General features: G+C 33.3%; 1 protein-coding gene across 41 annotated transcripts in view; it reads right to left on the bottom strand.

Annotated features, from left to right (window-relative positions):
- The window catches only part of LOC114327522 (microtubule-actin cross-linking factor 1), an 865580-nt gene that overhangs the window by 160178 nt on the left and 682861 nt on the right, over positions 1-22541 (bottom strand). Inside the window, exons 1-2 of one of the 41 annotated variants that reach the window (XM_050648767.1) lie at positions 3262-3419; positions 3102-3176 (exon numbers count right to left, since the gene is read on the bottom strand). The exons of 39 other annotated variants lie outside the window; for them this stretch is intronic. In XM_050648767.1, coding sequence (XP_050504724.1) covers positions 3102-3149 — 48 coding nt within the window. In that variant the 5' untranslated portion in view covers positions 3150-3176; positions 3262-3419. Of the gene's footprint in view, positions 1-3101; positions 3428-22541 lie in introns of those variants that run through there. One more of the 41 variants, XM_028276188.2, reaches the window with a different exon arrangement.

The following is a 22541-nucleotide window of genomic DNA, read 5'->3' as shown; positions in this document are numbered from 1 at the left end:
ACATAGTTATTGCACATGTTTTGGAACACAATTAAGAATTTTATATTCACCATTGCCGCGCGTACGGGTGATAGTCTGAAATTTTTTAAAGATATAAATGGTACGCCACTGACATATTTCAAATTAAAAATCTTTCTTGAATTCCTCGTTCAATTTGTGACAAAAATCTATCTTCCCTTTTTTTCTTGCGGCGACGCTTAATTTTCATAAACATCTTAACGCTTACAGTTTTCGCCGAAGTTTCTGTATGAATGTGTACTTTCACGCAGGCATTTCGTTTCCGAAAGTTGCACTTTCCCGCACGGCGTGCGTGAAAGTAAATTTTCCCGCACGGCGTGCCGGAAAGTAAAATACCTTGTAATATGGCATTATAATATATTATAATACATGCAATAAACTAATATTTAGATATTATTTACTAATTTATTTCAAATTTATCTTATTGTGTCCATGTTTTAATGAAATTAGCGCGATTATTTCATTCATATGAGATTCTGACCAATAGAAAGCTACAGAAATCTGAATTAAATCGATAATTTTTTATAATCCCCCGTCGTTAAGTATATTACGTCAGATGCCCTTCGTTGCTACGAAAAAATACATTCAGTGACATTAATCACAATTAATGTTTTAAAAATTATAAAAGTGATGACTTTCAATCGTCAAATATTTATAAAAACTGTTTGTTTAATGGTACTTACATAAATAAATTACAATAAAATTTTGATTTTGAACATTTTTATTCATGAAATAATCGCAACAAATTGCACTCGACCTCTGAAATTAATATAGAATTTTTGCTCTCGTGACACTTGACATAATTTCACTCGCCTTCGGCTCGTGAAATTAAAACTGTCAAAGTGTCACTCGGGAAAAATTCAATAATTTCAGAGCTCTTGTGCAATTACTACTGATAATTCGATGAAATAAAATTATTTTGACATAATATTTAAAGTCAGATCAGCAGACAATTAACAGTGGTTTTGAATCGTCGTCAGGAAAACCAATATCGTCGTCGTGGTAACCCATTATATTGAAAGTTTGGTTTTGACAACCTTGTCAACGAATTAATTTGTGTATTTTCACTTCTAAATAAAAATTAATATAACTCTACTTTTGTGGCTTTTTTCCAAACGTACGGCCCTAGACAAAATATTGTTCCTAACTCATGCGGAAAGTGTCTTCCCCGCATTCGACTGCTTGCCCGAAGACCGCTATCGCGCCTTTCGGGTCAACGGCAGTCTCGTGCGTGAAAGTATCACTTTCCGCACTAGTTAGGAAAATAACTATTTTTGCATGAAAATGAAGCGGCGCGCGGCGTATGAACAAACATGAAGATAGATGGTTTATCAGAAATTGAACAGGGAATTCAAAAATAATTTTTAATTTGAAATATTTCAGTGGCGTACTATTTTTTTTCTTTAAAAATTGCAGACCCTTATCCGTACGCGCGCCAATGGTGAATATAAAATTGTTAATTGTGTGCCAAAAAATGTGCAATAACTATGTCTTAAAACTCACCAAATTTCATTTGCACCGTCAACCGGTTTTAGAGCAATATATAAATCGTCAGTTTGTAAGAAAAATTTAAACACCCCATATGTCAGAAACAAATGAAAATCGAATAACAACATATTGTGAGGTATTTTTTATTATTTTTACGTATATTATACAGCCTTAAAGTTTGGCGCGTTCCTCCCCACTCACCCTGTATACTGGCCCAACCAGTAAAGCCAAACCAACAAAGTAAACTAACATTTGCTACAGGCAAGGAAAAAAGTGGAAATGGATTGGCCCTACTTTGAGGAAATATCAAAGCAACATAATATAGTTGAATAGACACTAGAGACAAGCACTTGAATATCGACCAGAGGGGAAAAGAAAGAAAGAAAGACCAGACAACAACTGGAAAAGAACTACAACGAAAGAACATGAAAAAATTGGACTAAGATGTGACGAAGTCAACAACAGAGCAAGAAATAGGAAGAGAATGGAAGGGACTAGTACACAGTTTATCCCGAAAATAAACAAGAAAGAAGATGCGCTAACCCGGCCAGTCAGCAATCTTGAACTTTTGGACAAGAAATGCATAAGCACCCAATACTCCACAAGGAGGGGATGGAACTAGAGAGAGAAATTGGGCTATTAAGAAGAGGGAGTTTTATGAGGTACTCCATCGAAAGCCTTTTAGAAATCAACAAAACATATTATAAAAAGGAATGAATCCCTCTCATTGGCTGTATACCATAATAAAAATTATTAAAGAAGTAAAAATCTTCCCTTGTAGATGGTATATAATTTATTTAAAATTTTCTAAAATAGATCAAGTTGGACTCAAAGTGGGCACATCACTAGTACAATACAAACAAACGTTTTCTGACTAATCAGTCCATCATCAGGTTAAAGCTCCAGATCCAAAGTAGTTGAAACTAGCTACTGAGGTAGGTAGAACGACCTTATCATATCAATATAAAAAAATTAGCCATTTCGGCTACATCGAGAGCACAATAAAACATTCGACAATGTAACATCGACTTATTGTCGCTCTCGATGTAACCGAAATGGCTAATTTTTTATATTGGTAATGTCGTTCGACCTACCTCAGTAGCTAGCCTGATGTCGCTTTAAGCTACCTCACTTTAACCTGATGATGGACTGATTAGTCCGAAAACGTTTGTTTGTATTGTACTAGTGATGTGCTCACTTTGAGTCCAACTTGGATCTATTTTAGAAAATTTTAAATAAATTATATACCATCTACAAGGGAAGATTTTTTTACTTTTTACTTCTTTAGTAACAAAACATATATTTTGCTAGTCCAACCATTCTTTGTTAACATTTAAAGGCAGAACATAACTTGTTAAAGACAAAAATAATGGGTTGATAATCTCCCACATTAAAGGAAACAGCCTCCAATAGCTTGTCTGCTAACGCAACATTATACTTAGATCTTCCATACAGACATTCTGCTTAGTTTTCAATATGGATAAAGGTATATGTATTTTCGTTTGTAAAACCATTATCATTTTATGAACATAAAAAACAAGGCTGTTATGCAAAATAGTAATAAGCGGAAACATAATTTAGATAATAAAACATACCCAAGGCACATTTCGCAGTTCATGGTTAAAATCATACGGATCCGTCATTGTAAAAAAACACTTTCAACACAAACTCTGAAAAAAAAATTGGTCAATTCCTCACTTCGATCAGCTGAGCGCCGGCGACCAAACCTTAATCGATATCTAAAAAACTACAAACTCAAATAAACCGGCCCCTATATCAAACAATGTATATTCACAAAAATCACTCGGTGCAGTAGGTATCACGATTAAAAAACTAGCAAACACAATATGTCAAAAAACCGCAATAATCCTGCCGCGATGACGTAAGTGGAGTATAACTCGCCGGCACCGCATGCTATGATGTACTGATTGAACGGTGAACGGAGTGACGGAGCGAGATGCGGCGCGACGGAGCAAACGAGCGCGTTGGAGAGAGAAAGGCGTTTTTTTTTCACGATTATTATTGACGGTCTACAAAAATGAGAGGATTTCCTAACCTTCGTAATCTTTTGCTTATTGTTGACAATGATATTTTTAGATTTGATGCGATGATTCGGTTAGAAATACGTGGAAACGTGTTACAAGTTAAAACATTTTTATTAAGAGTGACAGATTTTACATTCTTACACAGCTGTGTAGGTTGAAAATATGGAAATAAATCTCAAGTCGATGTTTCTCTTTAATTATCTTCCATATTCATTTCAATATTATGATCGAGGTAAGTATAAGATAGGCCCGATCTTTTCACCTACGGATAACAAACTAGTTATCGGGAAGTTAGAGTGTCTGATAAACTTCCCGATAACTAGTTATTCGGAGGTGAAAAGACCGGGCCTTAGCAGAGTTATAAAAAGAAACCTAAAAATGATAGTAATACGATACGGACAGCCAGGAAATTCTCTAGAAATTGTAACGAGAGGGTGCGGAAACGAGAGCTGTTACATATACACCCTAAAATTGACTTTTTCTATGAAGAGTGAAGTGATTTGCTCCTTATAGAGCAAAATATTCGACGTAAAGTAAAATAAGGTGATTTACCACAACTCTTTGACTTAGCTCTGGAACACATAATCAGAAGTGTAGGAATCGAATACATAATCGATTACAGTATTCCATCGAGATGGACCAAACTTACTATTGGCATTTGAAGACGACATCAATCTAATAGGAAACACCAGATTAAGGATAAGGATGAAGAAGACTTTTATCAGGTTCGAGAAGGAAGCAGAGAAGATGGAACTCCTAATCAATGAAAACAAACCTAAATATAATATGTTTATGAGAAGCAAAAACAGAATGAAATAGAGATAGAATTGAACAGAACATCACCATCGATGACTTTAACTTTGAGCGCCTCAGAGAATTTAAGTGTACTTTAACAACAATAACTGAAGACAATACCGGATCACGAGAAATAAACAATAGGATACAAGCCGGCCGGCGACAGATGTCTTTATGCTCTTCAAAACCTTATAAAATCGAAACAACTAACAAAACAAACAAAGGTACAACTATATAAAACAATTATAAGACCCATAGTGATCTATGTGGACGATAACAAGGGCAAATGAAGACCGACTACGTGTTTTAAAAAGACAAATCCTAACGAAAATCTTTGGGCCTGTACTTGATGGAACATTAGGACAATATAGGATAATACTATCAAAGAGCTCCAAAAACTATATTCAGACGCTAACTAAATAACAGATATAAAGTATAGGAGACTCCAATGGGCAGGATACCTCTCAGAAGACATTCTGACGAAAGGATAGTAAGTATGGGAAGAAGCCCCAACTGGAAGGAGACTGCGTGGACCACTTCGACTCACGTGGCGAGATAGTTTTCTAAAATGACCAGATAACGATATTACAATGATATTTTTTCAGAAACAATGATCTTTCAATGATATAAGATAAGACTTGAAGAACACTATTACAATTTTGGTGGATGAACAAATCCCTCCGCCAATTATTGAAACACACGGTAAATGTAAGATAAAAATCAGATAAATGAAGTACGTTATGTATGTAGGTATGTACGTTCCATCCGAACAATTTTTGTTACCAGCGGCCTTTTTTGTATACCAACTCATTTTAGTGTATTTGTTATATTTTAATAATGTTAGTAATCTACGTTAAATCATCTCAAAATATAGAATATCTGTAATCTATATTTTCATATACGTGTATAATTTGTACACACTTCACAATTCCTTAATGCAGCTTTCAAAGGTTGTTGTGTAGATTTTGAAGATATGTCATTCATTTCGATAATATCAAATAATACGTGCTCTCAAGTTTTTATTTTTATTATATTAAACATATTATTATCTAAGATAGTGAGGATTAACATCAATCATCAACACATGATAACGATGATATCAACAACCTCAGACACCTAGTCCACAATTTAAATTCATTAACGCTGAAGACGTCATTATACAAGGACTTATTAGCAAAGAGAAACTTTCGAATAGCTTCTAGAAGTTAGCAGAGTTTTTACAAGAATGTCCCTAGTAACAGAAAATATCTCTGTATTTATATTATTATTAAGTAAATAGCAGTAAATAAAGTTATATTTATTGAATTTAATAATGGAGAATCTTACCAAAATATTCTTCATACGTTTTTTTGGCATAGCCATATTTCCGTGTTTCCTTTCAATTAAAAATCTGTAAATGACTCTTTCTCTAACACCTGTCATACCGCACCACATAGTCACAATTATTATTGTTAAAGGTTTTCGATGGATAAGTAAGTCATGAACATTAAAAAAAACAGTTTTTTCTCTCAGGGAATAAGCGGTTTTTTAAATATGAGCTGTTAAATTGTTATACGATACACTGACAATACTCCTCAATGTTTTTGCCTACCGTTGTCATAAATTTAGTATGTATTCCATTTTAATTTGAAAATAAGTTATCCTAATGATAATATTAATGACTTTCCTTTAAATGCAGGTAATTATCTATATACACAGGTTCAGAAATTAGAAAGAAAGTACTTTTTATTATATGTAATCAGTTTTAAACGAAAAATGGATTGTTGCCTATATATAATTTTTAATTAATTAGTAAAAGAAGCCCAAATATGGATTACAATAGTTGTTAAAAAAAAAGCAAACAGTGGTTGGGTTTAAATAATTGTAGACTACCTACTTAAAAGTATTAAATTAAACGACATAAAGTCTTGGACTGCAATAGCAACTTCAGCCCCCCGATTTAGCCTAGAAAAAATTTTCAAATAAAAAAATATGAGGTTCACAAACTAAATACTGTATATACATACAGTGCTAGTCAAATGTTCGTACCCCCCCCTCGTATCTTTTGAACGGTTATACTTATAATAGTGAAATTAGGAGGGAGGAAATAAACGGATGTAGGCTTCTTAACCAATCATGACAGGTGACGTAATAGTGACAGATGACGTTACAGCGCCACTATGACAGATAATTTTAAATGGGACCTTATGGCAAGTGATACCTCGTTTGAAAGGTATTGAAAATACCTATTCAGTCATACTAATTTTGTTTGAGTTTAAGCTCATTTTGATGAATAAATGAAATAATATAAAATTGTAGTTTCGCATTTAATTAATAAAAATTCAAACCTCCGCCTATGATTACTTGTCAAAAAGGTTGACGTTGACGTAAAAACTACTAGAGAACTGAAAAACGTCAACTTTTTTGACAAAAAAACCATAGGCGGACATTTGAATTTTTATTAGTTAAATACGAAACTACAATGTTATATTTATTTAATTTATTCACCAAAATCAAAATCAACTTAAACCCAAAAAAAATAGTATGACTGGATAGGTATTTTCAATACCTTTCAAACGAGGTATCACTTGCCATAAGGTCCCATTTAAAATTATCTGTCATAGTGGCGCTGTAACGTCATCTGTCACTATTACGTCACCTGTCATGACTAGTTAAGAAGCCTATATCCGTTTATTTCCTCCCTCCAAATTCCACTATTATAAGTATAACCGTTCAAAAGATACGAGGGGGGGTACGGACTTTTGACTAGCACTGTAGTGTTTTTTATGGGATCTTTTTTAAAAACATGTTTAATTAAACAAATTAATATATAACTCGGAAATTTTCACCAATACCTGATTGGTTTCAACTACATCCGTATGCAATCTGCTGTTAAGATTTACATCGTAATGAACTGTTCAATTGTAATCAAGTAGACTATACGAAAAACAAAAAAAAAATAAGCAGGAGCCAATAATCAGAAATATAGAAAAAATAATGTGTGTGTACTTTGTACGCACGTAAGAAGTTATACTTCTATTATATGATTTCAACGAAATTAATAGACTTTAAACAGTTTATTTATATTTTATTTAAATATTAAACTAATTTTAATACTTACTACTTCTCAAATTTTTTTATTAAAACAGTGCCAAAAATTAAAATAATAAAAGAATAAAACACACACAAACACATTGAAAAATGCCACAAATGATTTCTGAACAATGTAGGAAAAATTTTTAACTAAATACGTATTTTCTGAAAAAAATATATAATAAACTTACAATCATAAAATGTATAAAAAAATAAAAAAATAAGTTTCCATTGGGGTTCGAACCCGCTTATCAGCGCAGTTATTTAGTATTGAAATTCATTCACCTTAAAACTTTTACCCACGGAGACCATGTGTCATCATGTGCGAAGATCAACTAACTAAACGGATTAAACTTTTTACGGTTCTGAATTTAACCAAATTATTTTGATTTTGAATTGAAATTATTTAGAATTGAAAGAAATATTAGAATACAACAAAACATATAGTAAGAAAACAATATATTAGGTGAATATTGATAGAAATTTTGATGCTAATCAAATTATGTAAATCAAAGCATTACATGCTATTTTAGAAGGTTCTTTTTAAATTTTCCAAATACGTAGGTCCTACCTATGAAATTTTTTATTAGGATACTGAAACATTTACAATTATTACGTACCTGTCGCTTTTAAAAACTATTTAAAAAGTAACTACAATATTATAAACTTGCATTTTTCTCTGCCATCACAACAATAAAAACTAATATACACAACATTAACTTGTTTATCCAAAATCTCCATATTGAACAATTATTGACAGATGATTTTAACACCCAGTCAGATCCCTTATAACGTTTATACCATACTGTCTGTGTACGCATGCGCGCAGAATTATGAAATTTTACTCTTAATCGCGCCTAAAGAAGTATAACTTCAAAAAACTTTTTAAAACTGAAATGGTATGCAACCAAATAGAATTCCAAGAATGATACAGAAGTAGGAAAGTAAGAAACAGGAAAATAGGAAGCGGCATAAATAGCAAGTAATACTAAGTAATAATAAGTAAGCACAAGAACAAAAATTACATCTGGAGGACACAGTGGTAAAAGTAGTAAAGTGTCTGACAAAATAATTTCAGAGTTGTGTGGACTGTATTATAGGTTGCTGGTTCAAAGAAAATTTAGAGAGGTAACTATGTTATACATATACTAAGTTTATAGAAAATCTTACCAAAATCTCCGTTACAGACACTCGCGGTATTCCGATAAGTAGGTAGGTTTCGGTTGCTACTATAGCAGGTCTTCACTCGCCGTGGTTGATCGCGGATAAAACTGCGGATAAAACTGGGATGAACTGTGTCTGTCTTTGCGGATACACGTTTACACGTCACTGTTTGCGTCTTCAATTAGTTCACAAAGAGAAAAGAGGGAGGTTCGCGGTACTTTTCACTACGTCTATTGCTTTATAGCTGAGAAAGCAGAGAGAAATGCGTTCATTTACTTCGATACAAAGCAGGAGTGAGAGATATTTGAACGGTGCCTTTTGGGTTTCAACAGTGAAGAGAGAGATTCGCAATACTTTCTGCGTGTTAACTGAGAGAGGTATGTTGCCTTCGGCGGCCAACAATCAAGAGAAAAATTCGCGGTACTTTTCACCGCGCGGTAACTAGTGGCTAGTACTAAGAGAATACACAACAGTGTGTTTTCTTCCAAAGTCAAGAGTCAAAAGATTCGCGTCTGTACATTTCTGGCACGAGGCAGCAGAGAGAGGAGAAAGTTTTTTGGTCGTAGTTCAAAAATGTCTGTATTTGGGTGGGGATAAAACTAGATAGGGATCAAACTGGGTACTAGAAACTAATATTCAAGGTTGGCTTAAATAATAATTTAAAATGGAGGTGAAAATTACTGAAATAATACAAAGAAAAACATAAGATTATTTGTCGCATGTGAAAATTGAACACTTTTATTTATATGAATCCTAGATTAAGTGAACGGAACATTTGTAAGTTTTTTCTAACATTAGGACTATTATGTCATTGACCTAAGTAGAAATAACGTAAGTACGTAAATTCATAGATAAACTTAAAAAAAGATGTATCCATCTGTAAGTATTAGTAATGAGTGCTATTTTGTCGTCACATGTGTTTTACATACAAATACCTGCCAAGCATAATAATAAGAAGTAATTTGTAAACCGGCCAGACAAACCGTGAATGCTGATAAACTGGCAAGGTCTAGGTTAGAAGCAAGAACACGTGTTTCAGATCTAGATATGATATATCATTTTTTTTTATAAATAAACTTCATAAAGCAATATTTAAAACTCATAGTCTCGTTGAAACGGCGACAGAATTTTATTTAAAGTCAAACCCAAAACAAAAATGAAAACAAAAGATAGGTATGCTATATAAATTTTTTTGAAGTTATACTTCTTTAGGCGCGATTGAGATTGAGGCACCGACAATATGGTATTAGTCGTTATACGGGCTCTGATTGGGTGTTGAAATGATCTGTCAATAATAAATAATTGTTCCATATGAAGGTAAACAAATGTATAATATATTAGTTTTATTGTTGTGAGGACAGAAACGAAAAAGTTTATAATTGTAGTGACATTTAAATAGTTTTTAAAAGCAACAGGTACGTAATAATTGTAAATGTATCATAGGTACCAACCTATTTGAACCTACCAAAATACATAGTATGTAATACTTTTATTTACATAATTTGATTACCATCAAAATTTCTATCAATGTTCACCTAATATATTGTTTTCTTACTCTATGTTTTGTTGTATTTTTTCAATTCTAAATCATTTCAATTCAAAATCAAAATAATTTAATTTAATCCAAAAATGTCAAAAGCTTAATCCGTTTAGTTAGTCGATCTTCGCACATAATGACACATTGCCTCTGTGGCGAAGCGTTTAAGGCGAATGAACCCCAATATACCAACCGCGCTGATAGCTGGTTCGAATCCCAATAAAAACTTTTATTTTTTTATTTTTTTTTATACATTTTATGATTGTAAGTATATTTATTATATAATTTTATTTTCAGAAAATACGTATTTAGTTAAAAAAATTTCCGACAATAATGTTCAGAAATCATTTGTGGCATTTTTAATGTGTTTGTCTGTGTTTTATTCTTTTATTATTTTAATTTTTGGCACTGTTTTAATAAAAATGTTTGAGAAGTAGTAAGTATAAATTAGTTTAATATTTAAATAAAATATAAATAAAAAGTATATTAATTTCGTTTAAATCATATAATAGAAGTATAACTTCTTACGTGCGTACAAAGTACACACACATTCTTTTTTTTTTATTAGAAAAAGAAGTCGCATCCACCAAAAGGTTATTAGCGACGGAACAAAATATAAATAACAAAAGTAAAGAACTACAGATTGTACAAAATGTTTATGGATCTTAGAATTAACTATATTGTCATAGGAACAGTTTTGACCTAGAGCCTCTGGTAGAGCGTTTGGGATATTGTAGCGGTGTCTTTCTTGGTCATATTTACTACAACTTATTAAAAAGTGTTCGACTGTTAATCGGACGTTACACTGATCACATATAGGTGGATTATTCTTTGTGAAAACGTAAGAGTGCGTTAACCTGGTATGTCCTAGACGTAAACGCGCAACCGCAATTTGTTCTCGTCTATCGCGCAACGGTGGAATCCACTGAGACACATTATTTTTGATTTTATTCCGCTTAGAATTATTTTGAGACCACTCATTTCGCCACAAATACAACACTTTATTTTTAAAATAAGCTTTTAAGTCACTGGAAACACACTTGCCTATCGGCTCCGAAAAATAACTTAAAATTGTCTCTCGTGCAGTCCTGTCAGCTTCTTCATTTCCTGTTATTCCGACGTGTGAGGGAATCCATAAAAATTGGACGCTTCTTCCATGTTCATGAGTTTGGGACAGGTGGTATTTTAGCAACTTTTCAAAAGGATGAATGTGTTTTAATGAGTTTAGAGAGCTAAGGGAATCTGTTATGATCAGGCCTTTTGTGAGTGTAAGCTCGTTAAGAAGTTTCACAGCACGGTATATGGCGTAGAGTTCAGCTGAATATGTGCTACATGCTGGGGTTAAACGGAAAAGATATAAATTATTGTCTTTACTCAAATCATGCCTTAGAACAGCACAGTTAACATGAATAAGCCAGAGCTAGCTACTAATAAAAATAAATAATCAATCATCATTAGCTGCTTTCAACGCCGATCCTGTGCTCCGCTCTCACGTTGGCACTAACGACAGAGACATAAATAGGCTTCGTTCAAGAAAAAAACCCTCTGGATTCTGCAAGGATCCTAATTGAAAGGAATTTCGAAATAACCGACCGTTGGCAAGAAGATTGGGAGAAGAATGCTCCACCTGACATCCGAAATATGTCATGTATTACAAACAAGCCAGAGGGTTTCAATCAACCAAGACGGATCTGGGTGACACTAAATAGAATTAGAACCAACTGTGGTAGGTGCTCTGACTCACTTTTTAGATGGGGAAAAATATCTTCTCCAAATTGCGATTGCGGTGCTGGCAGACAAACGGTTAAGCATTTGGTGGAGGAATGTCCCATCAGATCGTACAGTGGCAATTGGTCCGATTTTTTAATGGCGACCAATGAATCGATTCAATATATTTATCAACTAAATTTTCGTTTATAAAAATTAATTATTATTTTTTTTTTATAATATATTGTGATCTTTATTTTTATACAAAAACTGTGATATAGCCATACGCTAAATAATAAATTAGATGCTTTAAGTCCACTGCTGAACATATGCATCCCGTAAATAACTCCATTGCATCCGATCTTGAGCTCCCTGAATCCAGCTGTGCTGGAGGCGCTGGATGTCTATCTTCCATCTCTGACTCTGGCAAAATATACTTACGCCCAGATCCATTTGAGCGTTGTAATTCTTTTAACTCAGACAGGGAGACCCGCTGTCCCCATTACTATTTAATCTAGCATTGGAATATCATCATTATCACCATCACGTAGCGCTACAACTCTGGGTGGGTCCAGGCTGACTGTACAACTTTCTTCCAATTTGTTTGGTCTCCCATCAACCTAGGGTCAACTGGAATGTTCATTTTTCGGAGATCTGATTGGATGTTATCTCTCCATCGCATTCTGGGACGTCCGAGTGGTCATTTGCCTGTAGGAATCTCCTCCCATACCAGTCTTACAAGTCTCTCTACTATGAAGTCTGTGCACGTGGCCTGCCCATCTTAGTCGCTGTGATTTAATTTCTTGGATAATATCGGTGTCATTGTCGAGTTCTTTTAATTCGAAGTTGGTTCTGATCCTACACTGGTTTGTGTTAATGTCGTGGTGAGGTCCGAAAATGTTTCTAAGTATTTTTCGTTCAAAACGTCTGAGCTTTTCTTCGTTTGATTTGGCCATGGTCCACGTTTCGCAACCATATGTTAGTACAGGTCTGACGATGAATTTATAGATTTTGATCTTGGAACTTCTTGTAAGATTTTTTGATTTTATAAGCTTATCCAGTGCGAATAGACAGCGATTTGCTGTTTGGATTCTGTCTTTTATTTCTTCAGTAACATCGTTGTCAGCTGTGATTACGGCCCCCAGATACTTAGAACGTTGTACTCTTTCGAAATTTCGGTAATAGTGTAATCTTTCATCCTGCGTTTAAATTTTTCTAAAATACTTATTAGTTTTCTCAGGATTCGAAAAAAATCATATTACGATTCAAATGACAGTACACTCGTGACGTAATCGCACCCTTATAGTACATTCTTTCACGGTTTTTGCTCTAAATTTTAAAGAACCGCTTGGATTGACATGAAATTTGGCATACGTATAGCTTACATGTCAAAGAAAAAAAGTGATATTGTGCCGATGTGTGCTTTCGCCCTGGGGGTGATTTTCACCCCCCTCTTGGGGGTGAAAAAATGTATGTCCAAAATAAGTCCGGAAATGGGTAAACTGACTAATTTTAAGTAACTTTTGATCTATAGAGCTTTTTCGCCAAATCAACACTTTTCGAGTTATTTGCGAGTGAATATGTTCATTTTTCAACAAAATAACCACATTTTTAGACGGTTTTTCGCAAATAACTCAAAATGTAAGTATTTTGTCGAAAAAAACGTTCTTAGCAAAAATATAGCCTATAAAAAAAGTAAAAAAAAATGGTGTACGCGTTCGGTCTCTGAATTTCGTAGAACGAGAGTTATAGCCAATGAAATATAGATTCATATTCACCAAATTCCAAATAGAATATTTCGACGTGAAATATCCAAAAAATTAAGCACTTTTTGGGGAAAACCCTTTATATCTTTTTTAAAGTGTTAAAAAAATTTTTATTTCTGTTTTTACAAAAAGTTTCTAGCATTAAATTTAAGCAAGTTACGCTCAAAATAAAGTTGTTCCCTTTTGTTTTGGCAAAAAAAAATCGGGAAGACCACCCCCTAATTAGCAACTTAAATGAAATTAATCGTTACCGCTCCACAAATTATTTTACTTATGTTGTGTTTATATAATCTGTAAGTTTCATTGATTCAAAGTGCTTATTTTTGAAAAAATTTGGTTTCAAAGTAAAATTTTTAAAAATTTTTATTTTGAAAATATGCTTTTTTTCAAAATAACTTAAAAATTGTTAGAGATACCAAAAATCTCGAAAAACAAAAAAAAGTCAGCATTGCTTTTCTGAATATCATGTATTTTTTTGTTTTTCTGTTAGACAAAAATTGATTTGGTGTTTCTAAACTTGCATACATTCGTGATCAGTGACTCGTTCAACCCCTTTTAACTACAGCCTTTTCAATATTAAGGACTTTGAACCGATGAAACTTACAGATCATATAAACAATACATACACGAGTCAAGAAACTTGTGAAGTCGTAACGATTAAGGTCATTTAAGATACTAATTAGGGGGTGATTTTCTCAATTTTTTTACCAAAACAAAAAGGGACTAACTTTATTTTGAGCGTAACTTGTTTACTTTTAACGCTAGGAATTTTTTTTATAAAACAAAAATGAACCTTTTTTAAAAACTTTAAATAAGTTGTAATGAGTTTTCCCCGAAATGTACTTCATTTTTGGTTATTTCACGTTAAAGTATTCCATTTGGAATTTGACGAATATGAACCTATTTTTCATTAGCTATAACTCTGCTTCTACTAGGTATAGAGACGTGATATTATACACCATTTTTTAAATTTTTTACAGGCTATATTTTTGCTGAGACTGTTTTTTCGACAAAATACTTACTATTTGAGTTATTTGCGAGAAACCGTCTAAAAGCGTGGTTATTTTGTTGAAAAAATGAACATATTCACTGCCAAATAACTCGAAAAGTATTGACTTAGTGAAAAAACTCTATAGAACAAAAGTTACTTAAAATTAGCCAGTTTATCCATTTCCTGACTTACTTTGGACGAATATTTTTCACCCCCAAGAGGGGGTGAAAACCACCCCCAGGACAAAAGCACATATCGGCACAATATCACTTTTTTTCTTTGACATGTTAGCTATGTGTGTGCCAAATTTCATGTCAATCTAAGCGGTTCTTTATAAATTACAGGTTTTGCGATATTTTACCGTTAGAGAACGGACTATTAATGTTCATTGGTTAGTCGATCTGGGCAACCGTAGTAATGTCTAAGAACCGTGGATAATAGCTATCTATTTCCAGACTTATTATTCTCTTGGGGTGAGTTTTGTATTCTAAGTTTTTTATAGTCTACTTTTAATTTTTTATAATGATTTTTTTTACATAACCTCGACGTTACTCTCCACGTGTATTAGTATCTTAATTTTGAATATTTCATTTCAACTATTGATATGCTTTTAGTAATCAAATTATTTAACTATTCCGTCACTATTAATTTTATTTTGTTCCTTTGCCAATGATTACTTTTTACGATTATTTGGCAAAGGCTCGATTTTGTTTTTTTTTTCTTGATGATTGATATGTGTCTTTATCTTATAGTTTTTGGGAATAAAGATAACAGTCCTGCCTTCGGGAGCTTCAAGCCTATCACCGGTGATGCAACTTTAAGGCGAAGAATGAGACCATGACATCCAGACTACAGCACCCAACATCTTCAGCTGCAGGGGCCTAGGGCCGAACATCTGCCCAGGCCTACAAGAAGTCTACAGCAGTACCATTCGACATCAAGAAGTTACCATCGAACCAGATACCAAAGCCATAAGTATAATCCACAAATTGTTAGTTTTTGGCAAGAATTTGAATATATTTGTTAATGCATTTACAAATATTTTCTTTCAGAAAATGCGTATTTAGTTAAAATTTTTCCAAGAATTATTGTTCAGAAATCATTTTTATGGCATTTTTCAATGTGTTTGTGTGTGTTTTATTCTTTTATTTTTTATTTTTGGTATTGTTTTAATAAAAAATTTTGAAAAGTAGTAAGTATTAAAATTAGTTTAATATTTAAATAAAATATAAATAAACTGTTTAAAGTACCTATATTAATTTCGTTGAAATCATAATAATAGAAGTTTAACTTCTTACGTGCGTACAAAGTGCACACACATTCTTTTTTATTTGGTATGTCCTTGTTTATTTTTTTACTTATAAATATTCCTAATCCATGTCTTCAACTTTCGTTTTAGAACTTTTAAGATTTGTTTTGTTCAATGGTATTAGTTGTTTCTTTAATGTTAAAGTTGTCTTTCCTAACAGTTTTTAAAATGGTTTTATTTAAATGCCTTCGGTCTGCAATGTTCGCTGTGTGCTTATCTTTCAAAACATCAATATAGCGAGCAAAATCAAGCAAGGACGAAGAAGTAATTTAAAATTAGGGGAGCAATTAACAAAATTCAGCCATAAACCTCTCTTGGAAACAATTAAGTTTACATGGTCACGTGAATAAATCAATACAATTTGTAATAATCAGTTTTGTGGTTTTACCTTCGACAGTGACGAGTATTTAATGTAATTTACTTTAAAAAAATATAATGTATTAGTTCTTTGATATTAAATTAATAAAAATATTATTCTCACCTAGCTCCGAAAATGTTATGCTTTATTTATTTCATTTACTAGCCAAAAGCTTTTCACTGTGTTAAACACTTGAGTTGTGACTTCTCAAAAACTCAAAAGGCATTTTTCAATGAGCACTAGAAGATGCAAAAGAAAGCAAAAAAATAATCCTGTACCTATCCAATATAAAATACTCTGACGACTCAGTCGTATCAGCAAATAGCGCAGAAAAACTGCAATTTCTACTAATCCAACTGACAAGATAGGACAACGATCTCAGCTTGAAAATGAACAACTAAAACCGAAGACGGAAACCCCAACTTGCAGACAAACATAAATTGTACAATACGACAATAAAACAAGAAACAAAATTTATGTACTTGGACTGCTAGATAACGGACAACCTAATCACATATCTAGAAATAAAAGCAAGGATGACAATAGCAAGTGCAACTCTTCTCAAAATGAAGACCTTGCTAAGCAACCACAGCATTTGAATAACAACAAGGTTTAGATTTGTCAAATCTAAGCCAATGGAGACAATAAAATAACAATATTTAGACATTTAGAGTGTCACCAAGCCCTAACAAAGGCCCAAGAAATGCGGAGGAAAAAAGGGTTATGTTAAGAAACTGCACAATTAACAAAAAGGGAATGTTGGCCGAAATAATATTACATGAGATAGGACCAGGTAGATCCACTGCTTATAGAGGCCGGAAACACTACAACACTATTTTGGAGGGTATACGAGGAAAAAACAGAACAAATAGTCAAACATGTGGGGAAATAGATACTGTCATATCAAATGAGAATGAGAAACGTCTTTCTGAAGCATTGTTAGCCTTGGAAAAATATGGATTCAGATTCAGTTTGTCTAGAAAAGCAATGTTGCTGCTTGTCATTCATTTTATCATTGAAGATAACTTTAAACTCCCTTTGAAGACAAAGTATCTGGAGAAGACTGGTAACTTTAGGGGATCTTTAATTCAATTAAAATCCAGAATTCTTCTAGTGGACTTGAATCTACAATCAAGGAGCTTAAATTCGAAAATAGCCTTTCTGTTTCCGTAGTGTAAATTGAAACGTCAAGAACCAAATAAAAAATGAAATTATACAAATAATTGTGGTTTAATCCAATCGAAGAATTATAAAAAGTGATAAAAATAGCACACAATAGTAAAATTACGAAAGCAATGTGGAATCACTTGACCACGTTCTTTCATTGCCAATTAATACTAATAATAATTAAAATCATCAAGGTTTAAATGAGCCTAAGAAATTAGATCCGCTTCAAAGTTTTCATAAAATTTATTCTCAACGGTCAGTTGTTTTTGTATTATTCCACATATTCATGCATATAATTTTAAGAATGTAAAAATGATATACCTTGTTCTTGGAAATGAATACGTTATTACTCGGTAATGGTGTTAAGTAGCAAGGTGAAATACCACATATGTGACACCATCATTCTATAAGTAGGCTATTACAAATACGGTAGCTCTTTTTTCGGGAATTATGTTGTAATATCCTTTTTAATTTCATTCCAAAAGCTTTCGTTTACACCCAGAAGCTTTTGCAGAATCGAAATATTTGGTAATAAAATTCGTTTATCACAGTACAATTTTTAAATACTCAATTTTTGTTTTGTCTACTTGACGTTATAATCACGATAAAAAAGGTTTTAACCCCCTCTGTGGCGCAGTGGTAAGAGCGCCTACCTTTGAAATGAAAGGTCGGGAGTTCGAATCCTACCAGGGGCAGAAATTTTTCATTTATTATAAATTAATAAATGAAAAATAGTTTCTGTCCTTGTGGGATCGGTACTCACCGGAGGGACCGCAGACGTTCGGAAACAATTAGCGTCTCTTTGCAAAGACAATGACGTCGACTTTGCAAAGTAACAAGACACTTACTCAACACACACACTACACATTACTCCCCTGACTTAGTGATAAGTTACGTGGCTAAAGGTTCTAGTTCTAAACCAAAGCCAGAATCAGAGAAAAAAAAAGGTTTTATGTTATTCTAATAAATATTCACCACACAATTAAAAAAATTCTGACGTTGAAAGACAAAACAAAACAAGAAAAATATAACAAATATTAAATAAAGCCGAGAGTGATAAGGAACTTCGTTAATTAAAAAAAAGTAAAATAAATATCGGTAAATATCAAAATTATACAGCCACAATATTGGTTTTTTCTTGTTCTTTAGATGCTGTCTTCTTTCGAAGGCTCGAAGTCCGAGAACATTGGACTCGGAAATGTAAAAAAGAGAACTCCTGGATCCTCCATCACGACAATGTGCACTTTATTAAAGACTATTTATTGTCCACAAACGCGTCACACTTATGGAGCACCCAATTTGCCAGATTTAGCACCCTGCGACTTCTACCTGCTCTACTTCCTAAGTATTTCCCGAATTGTTAATACTTCTAAATATTTGTTTTCTGTATGCATATAAATCCTCTTCTTTTTAGGCAGACTCGTATGTTTTCAACGTGCCTCCAGTAAATTGTCATTTCATAGTTTTCGTGGTCTTATAAGCAGATCTCTCTTTGTTGTATTATAATGATTTCTCTTGCACTTGTCTCATTATAAATATAACGCCGGAGGTCTCATTATAAATATAATATTGGTTGTTCTTCTGCTATTGTTACAATTTCATTCAGTTTAGTTGTTATCACTTTGGTTAATTGTAGTGTTGTGTTTAATGAATTAATTCCTCTGTAGTTCCCCGGGTCCGATTTGTCTCCCTTTATAAAAAGAGGTAGTATAATGCTTGGTCTCCATTTCTTTGGTATTCTTGATCTCTCTGATTGATATTCTCTGGTCTCTGCACTTGTTCGTCTCCCCCAAACGTCTTCATCGTCTTTTACTACCCCGAATATCTTCCTTAGGACACTCCGCTCCCAGATGTTCAACATATATTCTTGATTTTTGTTCATCATAGCTCATGTTGCGCTTCCGTAAATGATTGTGGGCTTAATCACTGTTCGGTATATTTTACTCAAGTTCTTGGCTTTCTTTCCTTTTACTTGTTAGAGTTACTCCTAGATACTCACACCCCGTCACCTTTTTGAATCAATAGTCTTTACTCTTGTTGTTTGTGGTAGTTTTCATAGGTTCATTTCCATATACATTTTCTCATGAATACTCAATACATACTGCCTAACCATCGCTTCAAACAGTTTGAAAATCCTCAGTAGTTCCCTTTTAGGTCTTGCCATTACCACTACATCAGGGGTTCCCAAACTGGGGGGCGCGCCCCCCCCCTGGGGGGCGTGAGGACATATCAGGGGGGGCGCGAGACAAGTTGAACATTAAATTAAATTTAGTTATTTTTCTAAAATTCAAAATTAACCGCTTGTTAAACTGTATCTGGTAACGCAGAGTAAGCAAAAGTTATCTCAAATACCTCTTTTTGACAATACTGTGAAACGCCGCATTGATGATATATGACCGAAGACATACAAAACCAGGTAGTTGATGCAGTAAAATAATCGCCATTTTTTGCTATTCAGCTAGACGAGAGTACTAACATATAATTATCATATTATCATCTTCATAACACAATGTTATCAGTTAATTGTTTATGTTCGGTATATTCAAAACGAAAGAATGAAGGACTCTTTTCTACAGAGTTGGAGACTGGAGACCACGACAAAAGCTATTAATGTTATGAAAGCAGTGTGAGAGTTTTTTGACAAACATGAACTATCTTGGCAAAAACTGATCAGTTTATGTACAAATGGTGCAACTTCAATGCTTCGTTTTCGTTCAGGCTATTTGTAATTAGTAATAGAGAAAGATGCTGATGTGATTGGGATACATTGTTTTATACATCGACAAGCCTTGTCAGCAAAAACCCTTCCAAATGAACTTATGGCTGTCTTAAAGTGGTGTATTAAAGTAGTGAAGTACATAAAAAACAGTGCGTTGAATACTCGACTGTTTAAAACTCTTTGTGAAAATTTAGAAAGTGATCACAAAACACTGCTACTTCATATAGAAGTACGATGGCTATTAAAAGGAAACATGTTGGCAAGATTATTTGACCTTTAAGATGAAGTAATCACCTTGGAACATCAAAAGCAAAATGAGCTAAACATGGCCTTCAAAAAACATTGTACCCAAGTAATATTGGCCTATTTGTCAGACATATTTGACTCGTTGAACAGCCTTCACCTAAAACTGCAGGGTGGAAACTCAAATATAGTAGTTACTCATTGTGATGGAGGCTTAATTACTCAACTTTGGAGGCGTAAAATATCAGCAAACCCCTGAAATTATTCAAATTTCTCTAAAGTAGAGCCAATCTCAGAAGAAACACGCTTCAAGGACATTTATGAAGGACCGAGTTTAAAAATCCAAATATCAAACCATTTGGAGAGCATAATTGAAGAGTTCCGAAATACTTCCCAAACACTTGTGACAATTTTATTTACAGAATCCATTCCATGTCAACTGATCCAATCCATAGACTCCCTGCCTGAATCACTTCAAGAAGATGCTTTGCAAATAAATCCAAATGATTTTTTGAATTATTCCTCTGCCAAATACTTTGTTATAATGGACAAACCTTCATTTTGGTTAAAATATTTCAAAGTGTATTTTAGTGTATCACGGGAAGCTCTTTATTTATATTTGCCTTTTTCAAGTAACTATTTGTGCGATTTTTAACACTTGTGACAATTAAAACAAAGTATCGGAATAAACTTGATGTTGCTAGTGACTTGTGCTGTGAGCTTACTAAAACTCAGCCACGAATAGGCATACTAGTAAATAAAATGAAAGCACATCCATCTCACTAACCAACCTAATCTATTTTTCTTGTATTAATAATTTTTGTATTTTATGGAAACTGATATTATTGTATCTTATGGCAGAATAAATAAATGTTTTGTTTTCAAGCTAATACTTATTTGTTTTGATTTTGTTCCTATTTAGGCGCATACAATTTATTGAAAAGGGGAGGCGCGAGAAGCTTTCATTTCAACAAAAGGGGGCGTGGTACAAAAAAGTTTGGGAACCCCTGCACTACATCGTTCGCAAATGCCAAACCTGGCTTCTGTCCAAACCTTTCGTTCGTATTCCACTATTTCTTCAAGAGATTGAAGAGTACTGTGGACAGCGAATCTCCCTGCTTTAATTCCCTTTTAACTTTAAATTTTCCTGTTAGACTTCCTTATATCGTTACTCTTTTGTCGGTCTTCATTAAGGCCATTATTTTTACTAGTCTGATCATCTTTTCCGGAATTCCAAGTAGATACTTTTAGGGCCTGGTAAAGACGCCTTCTTATCACAGAATCGTAACCTTGCTTGAAATCTATAAAGAGGAGGTTTATCTTTAACTGTTACTCGAACTCTGTATCATTTTCAACACCAAAAAAAAATTACCCCAACCCAATCCATTTTTTCTAAATATACTATTGACAGTAATAATCATCCAATTATACTAACACCTCTTAAATATAAATCGAAGTGCAGATATATAATTTAACGTTTGAAACCGACAAACCACAAATAATAATAAATTGTTTTACAGGAATCACCTACTCATATTTTCCATAAATGGAGGCACTAAAATAGAAAATCTTATTCCAAGGCCTTCACCGTTAGAATAGCTATATTATCGTAGAGGTATGAATGTGTCTGCAAACTTCCTACACTTCGTTAAAGTTTCCTTCGTTTACTGTGAAATCCATAGGCGTTTCATACAAGGAACAAAATATCATAAAAATTGGATAACAAAATTTCTATTACTATGCAAAAAGTAAAAACGAATAAATCCTGTTTTGATTGAAAGTAGAAACGTAATTTAGACTTATACGAAATTTAGAAGTAAAATCTACTACATGTATGTATTATATGGGCGCCCATACCCATGGGCAGGGGGGGGGGCGTGGCCCTCCCTAGCTTTTCGGATGCATTAAACTATACAGTGAGCACGTAAAGGTTGGAATAAATTCATTTTCTCGAGAATTGACGATTTTGGACAAAAATCCCAAAAGAGGTCAATTTTTATTTTTAAATTGTGACTTTTTGGCATATGTATCATACTAGTGACGTCATCCATCTGGGCGTGATGACGTCATCTTAAAATTTTTTAAATAAGAATAGGGGTCACGCGATAGCTCATTTGAAAGGTAATTTAATTCTCTATTCAGTAATATAAACATTAACATAT

Source organism: Diabrotica virgifera, chromosome 4, assembly GCF_917563875.1.
Source record: "Diabrotica virgifera virgifera chromosome 4, PGI_DIABVI_V3a".
NCBI lineage: Eukaryota > Metazoa > Arthropoda > Insecta > Coleoptera > Chrysomelidae > Diabrotica > Diabrotica virgifera.
This window is presented reverse-complemented; position numbering and strand designations above follow the sequence as displayed.